This window comes from Elephantulus edwardii, unplaced genomic scaffold, assembly GCF_000299155.1.
Source record: "Elephantulus edwardii isolate Elephantulus edwardi_28Jun2011 unplaced genomic scaffold, EleEdw1.0 scaffold00006, whole genome shotgun sequence".
In the NCBI taxonomy this organism is placed as follows: Eukaryota; Metazoa; Chordata; class Mammalia; order Macroscelidea; family Macroscelididae; genus Elephantulus; species Elephantulus edwardii.
The window spans coordinates 28,031,004-28,041,536 of NW_006399756.1; the positions used below are offsets into that span (position 1 = coordinate 28,031,004).

General features: G+C 40.8%; 1 protein-coding gene across 1 annotated transcript in view; it reads right to left on the reverse strand.

Annotated features, from left to right (window-relative positions):
* Positions 1 to 2,072: 2,072 nt before the first annotated feature.
* LOC102847100 (chromosome unknown open reading frame, human C10orf32) overlaps positions 2,073 to 10,533 on the reverse strand; it is a 15,708-nt gene continuing 7,247 nt past the window's right edge. Inside the window, exons 2-5 of the mRNA XM_006879972.1 lie at positions 4,739 to 4,801; positions 4,594 to 4,637; positions 2,840 to 2,860; positions 2,073 to 2,126 (exon numbers count right to left, since the gene is read on the reverse strand). Coding sequence (XP_006880034.1) covers positions 2,075 to 2,126; positions 2,840 to 2,860; positions 4,594 to 4,637; positions 4,739 to 4,801 — 180 coding nt within the window. The 3' untranslated portion in view covers positions 2,073 to 2,074. The remainder of the gene's footprint in view (positions 2,127 to 2,839; positions 2,861 to 4,593; positions 4,638 to 4,738; positions 4,802 to 10,533) is intronic.

Consider the following 10,533-nt stretch of genomic DNA (forward strand, 5'->3'; position numbering starts at 1 on the left):
GGACATCATGTTTGGGAGAGTGGAGGAACAGTGCAGGAGAGGAAGACCTTTGATGAGATGGACCGATTCTGTGACTGAAGTGGTGGAACTGAGTGTGTTTGAGACAGTGAGGTTGGCGCAGGATAGAACAGCGTTTAGGGCTTTTGTACACAGGGTCACTAGGAGTTGCAAGCAACTCGATGGTACATAAAAACATCATACTACTACTGGTTTAGTATTATCACATACATTGTCTAGTGTAGAATTTGAATTTTCATTATCTTAAAAACATTATCACTCAGGGTATCCTCCAAATCCAAATGTTATTTAATGAAGTGATGCGCCTGCATTTGTTTGATCACTAATCCTCTGTATGTATACTCTCTATGTGTGTGAAGATAGACTATCAATTTAAGTATACACTTCTGTCCTCATAGTTTTGGTTATATTATTTCCATTTATTTTAGCATTATGTTCTTTAAAATGAACATATTCAAGTGAAAACAAGACCCACCACCGAGAGTGAAAAAATGATGATACAATGTGGAGAGTGTAATCAATGTCATCAAATGATATATAAATGGCTGAATTAAAAAGCAATCTCTATAAACTTTCACTCAATAACAAAAGTAAAATGAGCAAATTTGGTACTAGATTTTCATTATTTAGTATAATTTTTATTCCATTTTAACTGCAAATTTTAATATCAGATACAATGTAAGCAATAACTGTACTTGTTCCAGCATTAGGGAAATTGTACACCATACTTTCATTTTAATTTTTTAAATCTAAAGTATTTGTTTCTTATATGCATGGATAATTACACTTTATTTTCTAAATTGTGATCCTTCTTATTAAAGATAAACAACATATTTACATTTAATAATTATAATAGATGCTTGTGGAATGCATACATGACTTTTCAGATATAGCACATCTAATTTTTTTAATTTTTCAGACTCATCACATCTAATTTTTTAACCTTAAATAAATACACATATATTTAATAAAAGAGAAATGCAATCTTATATGCTTAATTGACTTGATGTACAATATGAGCTAAAGTGGACTTTTTAGCTTTCTCTTCATTTAGTAGAATTGTTTTCTTCTCAGCTTTGAAGTTAGATATTCCCTCTTCAGCATTAGTAAGAACTAAACCTTTTGGAAGAGGATAAATTCTCATTTTAAATTCAACTAAAAATATACAGGTCTGACCATAGTCTAGTGGTTATGCCATGTAACAAGATGAGTCTAATCAACAAATATCAACATCTACTAACGTAATAAGGTTTATACAACCTTACAAAACCACCTCATGCCACAATCATTCAACTACCTTCACATTTGGCAATGATGTCATAAAAATGAATGTACTGATGATAAAGAAAATTACAAAATGAACCCAAGGCCACTTAATCTTCAGAGTCACAGCAACAAGAAATTCTAGGAATGTAGGTCAAGGCAGAAGGCTGCAGCTGGCCAGATATGACAGCATTAGCCAAGTTCCCATCTAAGCGAAGCTGAAGCAAAGTAAAAATTCACAGCAACAAGTAAGTTTCTCCTTGAAATTACTAGAAAAGCACCACTCTGTGACCATAAAATTAAACATTTCTTGAACACAGGTGAAAGAGTTTAGGTATTTTTTTATGTTTTAAAAGAAAAAAAGTCTTTGATAAGAATATTATCATTTGTATGTGTTCACATTAGAACCTCTATTTCTGCATTCAAAACATAATTCAGTCCTTGCTTCAGACTTGTATTTAGATAATAGACGCTTGATTTACAAGAGTTCTATAGGAAAAAGGAAAAGATGTCTTAATTCTACTTTAATAGCAAACTAAACAGAGCAACTTATCATTTCACCAAGATCATGGGTTGGTGCCATTCAGGAAGTGCTTTAAAAAAAAAAAGGGAAAAGTGCTTCTTCTAAAATCCAGCCACTGAGTTTCTGTCTGGGATAAACTGTACATCATCACAAATCTTTTCAAACTCAACTCTTGGAGAAGGCAGTGTAAAATCAACCGTCAGGATTGTTGAAGGAAGATATTTTCTCAGCATCAGACAAAGACTTGCTTTTGCATTCTTATATGCTGTTCTATTTCAACAGATGATTCAACTGGTCCTGTAGATCGGATGACTGCTCAACACTAGAAACAAAGCAGAGGGGAGGAGGGTAAAGGAAAGAGCCATACAGACAGCTTTGCGTAAGTTATTTGTACTTTAATGTGTAAATATGGTTGAAGTTGAATCAAAATGTATACTGTTCCATTTGTGTCCCCACCCCAGTGCCACAGTGGATTCTGACTCAGTGACCCTGCAGGAGAGAATAAAACTGCCCAGTGAGGTTTCCAAGGCTGTCATCTTTATGGAAGCAGCCAGCCAAGTCTTTCTCCAGCAGAGGCTCGTGGGTTTAACCTGCCAACCCTTCACTCAGCAGTCAACTGTTTAGCCACTGGACCACCAGAGCTCCTTATTTGAGTTCCAGAAGTGTTTAAACTCTAAAGAAAGGTTCCCAAAGCAATTCAGTGGTGTAAACATGTTGCAAAAGACAAATTTAATCCAGTAAAGAAAACCAAGGCTGTGCAATGACTTTAACATAGTTACTCTATGTAATGTTGCTATTGTAAAAAGTGTTCTCTATCCCCATGGACCTTTATCCCCAGTGACTTTCTGAAAGCTTTTCACTAGCAGTGAATTGGGTGATGCACATCTTTGAAAGAATACATTATACTCATGCCAGAGCAGATGCCACTTGAAGGCATGTGTCAGCTGGAGTTGCACTGTGATCCCAAGCCTGTGATTGTAATTCCCCTGCCTGCTTCAGTTAATCTGCCACACTTCTAGTCTCAGCATTACTTACTTCTTCTGAATAGCTTCTTGCCTAAATCAGAAAAAGAAAGAAGAAAATAAACCTAGCGAACAGGTAGAGGTTATTTATGATCAGATATATAGGCCAAACAAATTTCCAGCTTATGTTTTCTATGATAACCCTTAGATGATATTACGAAATAGAGATTCCCATTTTGAGAGTAGAAATGCTGAAGAGATAAAATCTAAACCTGAAAAAAAAATCAAAACCAAAAACAACCCTGTAGCTGAGGAGGTTCTGAGTTCTGATTGATAGTGACTGGCTCGGACAAACAGAACTGCCTCACAGGATTCCCAAGGCTCTACATTTTAAAAGAAGCAGACTGCCACCTCTTTCTCATGTACAGTGGCTGGTAGGTTCAAACCAGACCACCTGCTGATTAACAGCCAAATGCTTAAACAATGTGCCACCAGAGTTCGATTCTAATACTCTATCTGAATGAGGAATATGGCCTAACACAATACACACACTGCTCACTGAGTTTCAGTGTGGACACATGAATTCACATGATCACATGATTTATATGCACATATTCAAAGAATCCCTATGACAAACATTAAGTAGGTTCTGACTCTTAGTTACCCTCCAGCGGGTTTCTAAGGCTGTAACTCACAACAGGCGGACACTACCCATCTTCCTCCCTTGGATTTGAACCACCAGAGATGTGTAGGCTTTGCATTAGCAGCACAGTTTACTACCAGCTATGCCACAGGGCTTATTAACTAAGTATCAGGAGTTAAGTGCCCAATGGTCTCCATTTCCAGCAGGTACATCAACTATATAAAATGTAAACCAAAGTGACACCAGATGAAATCATAATTTTATCAGAAATAATCATAGAAAAGTTGTCTTTATAGTTTAAATCTCTTAAATGACATTTATATGTACCTCTCCAGAGAACTGAAGAGCAATGGTATCAGTCTACAGATTAAAGTGTGGCAGACCTGGCCATGGTCTTTGCAATTACTTGCTATGTATCAGAGAGGTGGATCACAACTAAGAATGACAGAAGAAGAATCGATGCCTTTGAGTTGTGGTGCTACAGAAAGTACTGCAAGGACCAAGGACTGCTAAGAGCACAAACAGGTTCATCCTGGAGAGGGTGAAGCCAGGCTGCTCCTTGGAGGCAAGGATTTTGAAGTTCCATCTGACATACTCTGGGCATGCTGCAAGGAGAGACAAGTTCTTGGAGAGGGTCATCATGCTTGGAACGATGTCGGGACCCTCCATGCGATGGACTGACTCTGATTGGGGTAGTGGGGGTAAGAGTGTCAGAGGCAAAGGAACTGGTCAAGATAGAGCAGGGTTTGTTGTACGTAGGGTTGCTATGAGTCGGAGTTGACTTGATGGCACATGACAATAACAACAAGGCCCGAGTTATTTATGCGAATGCAGGATATAGGTTGCAGCTACATTTGATTTCCTAGATAAGGAGTGGGTTGCCCCGGAGGAATTTGGGGCACAGATAGTCAATAAATACTGGTTAAGTTCCTCCAAGGTACCAAGCATTGGGTTAGTAGAGTTTGGGCGTGATCCCTCTTCATATGAGCTTTACTGTCTTTCCCTCTGAGTAGCCTTTAAGCCACAGGAAGGCTTGTAAATGGTGGCTCCTGCTCTCACTCCCTAACCTACCTAGTCTGCAGTCTCCAGCATGTTTTTCCCGTCCCCTCTAGAAAACGCACCAAAACACAAAGGCCCAAGAGAATAATTTTGCAGCCCACAGTCACTGGAGAGGTGATACTCACTGGTATTGAAGATGTGTTGTTATTATTGCCATTTTCCTTAAACTCTGCATAAAAACAAAGAGAGTCAGAGAACATTCCACTCCACTTTTCTGTAGCCACTCAGACCACGTATACAAAACCAAAGTCAGAGATGAAACTGTCTTACGTCTTCTGAGTGCAGGATGGCGTCTTCCTGTAGTACCATATTTCGTGCGGCCTGACCTAGCAGCTGGAAGACAAAAATAAAATGATGATAATGAAAATTTCCAAACTTCCTGTCATCTCCCTGCAGCTGTTATGCCTCACCCACTTCCCTCCTCCACTTCTCTGCTCCTTAAACACTCAAAATGTAATGGAGGATCATTCCCATTTGTTCATGTAAAAAAATTCATTTTACTTGCTCTCGGGCAATTCTAGGATGGGCTCAACATCTGTTCCAAAGGCTACCAGAAATCAAGTGTTCTGTAACTGCTGCACACTCGACACAATGGATTAATCAAGTGCTAAGAGAAGTCTCTGGTGGCCTAGTGGCAAGACACTGCCCTGTAATCTCTAAGGCACAGGATTCAAGGACGCCAGCTGTCCTGTGGGCGGGATGGGCAATCTCCTCCTGTGCTATTAACTGCCTCTGAAAATCCACCAGAGGGTGAGCTATGGGCTGGTTCTGACTATGATACACAATAAGGACGACACGACAAGAGAAGTCTGCAAAAAAGACTTTAAAGGCAGCTTTCAGATTTGGGTGGTTGGAGAAAAATGTTGTTGACATTGACCTCAGGTCAATGTTGACTCCTGGCAGCACTATATGTGCAAAGCAGGACAGTTCACAGGGGTTTCAAGGCTGTTGTCTTTTCAGGAGACTGACAGACCTGTCTCCCAAGGTACCTCTGTTGTTACTGTTAGGTGCCATCGAGTTGAGTACGACTCATAATGACCCTATGAACAACAAGCCCAAACCCTGTCCTATCCTGTGCCAACCCCACAATCTCTGACACACTCGGGCCCAATGCTGCAGTCACTGGGTCGATGTACCTAGGTGACAGTCTTCCTCTCCTTCATCATCTCCCTACCTTTCCATGATGGGTTCAGATGGCCAACCTTGGTCTTAATCTAGTGTTTGAGTGTTTGTACCACCCGGGGAGAGGAGTGAGGGAGAAGGAATTAAGGCATGACTGGAAATGTGCTGTTCAAATCACACACACACACACACACACACACACACACACACACACACACACGAGGGGGTAGAAAGGAATGGGAAGCAGCTCAGGGTCTAATGCAGGAAACTGTTATTCTGAAGGATGACCAGATAAGGGTGAGGGAGATAAGGGAAAGAATAATTTGAAGACAGATTTTAACTTAACGAGCTTGCTGATAGCTGGGCCCTGAGATAAAGAAAAAGAAAGAGGAAGGACGGTGGTCTGTGGTCAAGGCTACCGCAAGTGAACACAGATTTCTGTTGCTGGATGCTTACCAAGGTCCAATTCTACTACAGAAGAACACCATGTGAAAAAGTCGTAAGGAGGAAAAGGAGCAAGCCACACCAAGGTAGACAATGATGACAGGGTGGCATTTTTCTCATTTAAATTCTCAAGCCCTGTCTGACACACTTTAGGCATGTTGTCAGGAGGGACCAGTCCTTGGAGAAGGATATCATGGTTAGAGCGATGGAGGGATGGTGCAAGAGATGAAGACCCTAGAAGAAACAGATTGACACAGTAACTAGGGTAAATGGGGGGGGGGGTGTTGGAGACAGTGAGATTGGCTCAGGATAGGCAGGGTCCAGAGCTATTGACTCAACGGCACACAACAGCAACAGTGTCTACGAGGTTGAATCTAGAACCAGACTCCCTAGGTTGGAATTCTGGCTCATAGTAAATATTAAGTAAATATGTTGGTTATGATGAATGCAGATGTTCAATATATACTTTTGTTGTTGTAATGTGTCAGCCTGCAACTCATATCGACCCTATGTACAATAGCTCTGAATGTTGCCCTATCCTGTGTCAGTTTCACTGACCCAAACACATCTAACCCTATTAACAATGACACTATCTATTCTTCTGATTCAAAGCTGGCTCTTTATATATTGCCTCTGAAAAACCACTGGGGGGGGTCAGCTATGAAATGGTTCCAACTTGACAGTACACAACAACAAAAACAGAGAGAGAGCGCGAGCGAGAGAGCACACAACTCTGGTGGCCTAGTGGTAAGAATCTGCACTGTAATCCCAAAGGCACAGGGTTAGAACTCATCAGCTGCTCTGTGGGAGAAAGATAGCCTATCTCCACCTGCTGGAAGGTCAGTGATGAGTGAGGTCTGACTGGATGGCCCACACAAATGTGTGTGTGTGTGTGTGTGTGTGTGTGTGTTATACACATATATGTTACACACACATAGATGTTACCCATATAGATGCTACACATATACATATGCAGTGATAGCTTGATGGTTCAGTGGTATAATTCTCTCCTTCCTTGTGAGAGATCTACATTAGATCCCTGGCCAATAAAGTTCAAGCACAGTCACCATTCACCTGTCAGTGGAGGCTTGCAAGTTGCTACTGATGTTGAACACATTTTGGAAGAGCTTCTGAACTGAGACACACTAAGAAGAAAGGCCTAGTGCTCTACCTCCCAAAACTCACCCATGAAAACCCTGTGGAACACAGAGGTAATCACTACTTGTGTGTAATGTACATATATATATGACAGACACGTATAAATACACCCACATATTCTTTTAAGTAATCATAAAGTCTAACGTGTCATGAAATACATGTTTACAACTAAAGCTGAATCCTCAGCTACTAAACACTACGAAAGCTGAATATTAATTTATCAAGCAGAAAGAGCTGAAGAACAAATTCAAGCCTCAAGTTGCAGTACTGAAAGATTCTGGATGGAAAGAGTACACAGTGATTGTATCAAAAAAAGTGGATGACACTGAACCCTGCCTAGAAGTAGTATATGATCAAGAACCAATGGTACTAAAGGGAGCTATCCAAGCTGCATTGAAGGCACTGGCAAAAAATAAGGCTCCAGAATTGATGGAGTGCCCCCTGAGATGGTGCCAACTACAGACTGACGCGATGCTGGAAGCTCTAACCTGTCTATGCCAAACAATCTGGAAAGCAGCTACCTGGCTAACTGACTAGAGACGTTGCATATCTGCACCCATTCCAAAAAAGGTGATCCAACAGAATGTGGAAGTTACTGAGCAATATCATTAATAGCACATGAAGTAAAATATTGTTGAAGATTATTCAAAACCAGCAGGAGCAGTACACAAAATGAACAGCTAGAAATCTAAGCTGGATTCAGAAGAGGCTGAGGATCCAAGTCATCACTGGTGATGCCAGATGAACCTTGGCCCAAATCAGAAAATACAAGAAAGATGTTTACTTGTTTTAACGGACTATGCAAACATATTCAACTGTGTGAATTATAATATACTATGCATAACATAAAGAATATAAATTCCAGGATACATAATTGTGCTCAAGCAGAATCTATAAATACACCAAGAAGCAATCAATCAAACAAAAATGGACATACTTCATGTTTTAAAATGGTTTAAAACCTAGAAAGGTATGTATCAGAAAGGTATGTATCAGAGTTATATTCTTTCGCCACACCTATTCCATATGTATGCTAAGTAAATAATCTAAGAAGCTGTACTATATGAAGAATATAATGGCATCAGGGTTGGAAGAAGACTCATCAACAACCTATATTATGAAGATGACACAACCTTGCTTGTTTAAAGTGAATAAGAATTGAGGTACTTACTGAAGAGATAAAAGAATATGGATTATACCTCAACATCAAGAAAATAAAAGTCCTCACAACTGGACCAGTAAACACCATGACAGAGAAAAGAGAAGTTGTCAAAGATTTTCTTTTACTTGAATCCACAATCAACACCTATGGCAACAGCAATCAAGAAATCAAAAGATAAGGGAGCTCTGGTAGCCTAGTGACAAGAAGCTCTGCTGCACACAAAAGCACACAAGTTGAATACACCAGATGCTTTTCTGGAGAAGGAGGAGCAACTGTTCCAGTTGGATCCAATTCAACAGTATGCAACAATTAAAAAAAAGAAACCAAAAGATGGATGGAATTGGGAACATTTTCTTTAAAATGGTAAAGAGTATGGATGTCAATTTAAAGACTAAGGTATAACTGATCCGAGCCATGGTGTTTTCAATTTCTTGATATTCATGTGAAAGTTGGAAAATGAGTAAGGAAGACTGAAGAACTGTGGTGTTGGCAGAGTACTGCACATACCATGGACTGCCAAAAGGACAAACGAATCTATCTTGGAAGAAGTACAGGTAGGTGATCTTTGGAGGTGAGGATGGCAAAACTTCATCTAACTGTGGGCATGTTTCCAGGAGGCACCAGTCTTGGAAAAAGACTTCATGTTTGGAAAAGTGAAGGTCAAGCAAAAGAGAAAAAAATCCTCAGTGGGATGGGCTGACACAGTAACTGCAACAAGGGATTTGAGCACAGCAGAGATTATAAAAATGGTGCGGAACAGGGCAAGGTGTCTGGGGGTTTTTTCCCCCCTTGTAAGTTTCATTTTATTAAATATGATTGAAGCAGACACTGTGGTAATTAAAGAATTTGGCCAACATGGCTTAGACAGACTTCTGGCCCACCAAGATCTCCAATACAACAGTTGGGTACCAAATTACTTTTATCTAAAGGAATGGTACAAATAAAAGAACTTAAGTGGGTATTTCGGTACAATTTATAGAAAAGGTAAAATAAACAAGTTGTGCAGGTGGCCTGGTGGTGACCATGAAGTTACCACTGTGGCTGTGGGGAAGCTGGGCTAAAGCTTTGCTCAGCTCTCACCGTCACTGTCTCCCAGGGTGTGCTTGTCAAAGAGACACGCTGCCAGGCCCAAGTCTGGGGCATTCATCTTGCCCTAGTTGGTTATGTAGTCAACCAGTTGTTTGATGGATTTCGCCTGTTCATCCAGGTAATACGTTTCAATGAAGTCATACAAAGGAGGGTTGTTCTTGTCAGTGGCCACTTTGTGCAGTTCCAGTAGGGACTGATTCACACTTCTCTAAGTGTAGCGCACACTCCATTGCATGCAGCCCACTCTCCCAGTCATCACCATCTGGTTTCTTGATGTCCTGAAGGAAGATGTGGCCACCTCACTGGTTCTGCAGTTTCATCAGTTTTTCAGCATATTCCCTCTCTTCGTGGGATTGGTGGAGAAAATATTTGGCAAAAATCCTTCAAAACCATATCATCACGGTCACAGTAGTTAAGACATGGACAAGTAGCCATAGTAGGCGTAGAGCTCCAGGTTGACTGAGTCCTGGTTGTAGTTCTGGTGCACCTGCAAAGAGGACCGCGGTCATGGTGGAGGTGGCAGTGGAGAGGCGGCAGCTGTGCAGCACCAGAGCAGACATGACGACCTTAGGGCCTCCGGGGGTCCTGATGGGTGGAGATGGCAGAGGATTGGCTGGAAATGATGGCAGGGGAAAAGCTGGCCAGCACTGGGTTCTTTTCAAGCACTGTTGAAGCAGGAGACCATGGCAACTCCGTGAAGACTGTCTCCAGGGCAAGGTTTTGATCTGTTGTTCATAGAGTCACTGTGAGTTGTAGTCAATGTATTTAACAACAATAACTAAAATATAAAGAGAAACTTCTTCGCCAGCAAGACAAAAAGTGAAACACTGTGTCTTAGTTACCTCCTGCTGCTTTAGTAGAAGTGGGTAGCTTTAGCAATCATTTATATTCTCATCGTTTGGGAGCTTTGGTGGTCTAGTGGAAAGAAGCTGCACACCAATCCAAAAAGGCATACAGTTCTAATCCATCAGCTTCTCTATGGGAGAAAGTTGGACAATGTCCTTTCATGTGATTTACTGCCTCTGATAATTCACTGGAGGGTGAGCTATGAGTTGGTTCAAACTCAATGACACACAACAAAAACAACAAC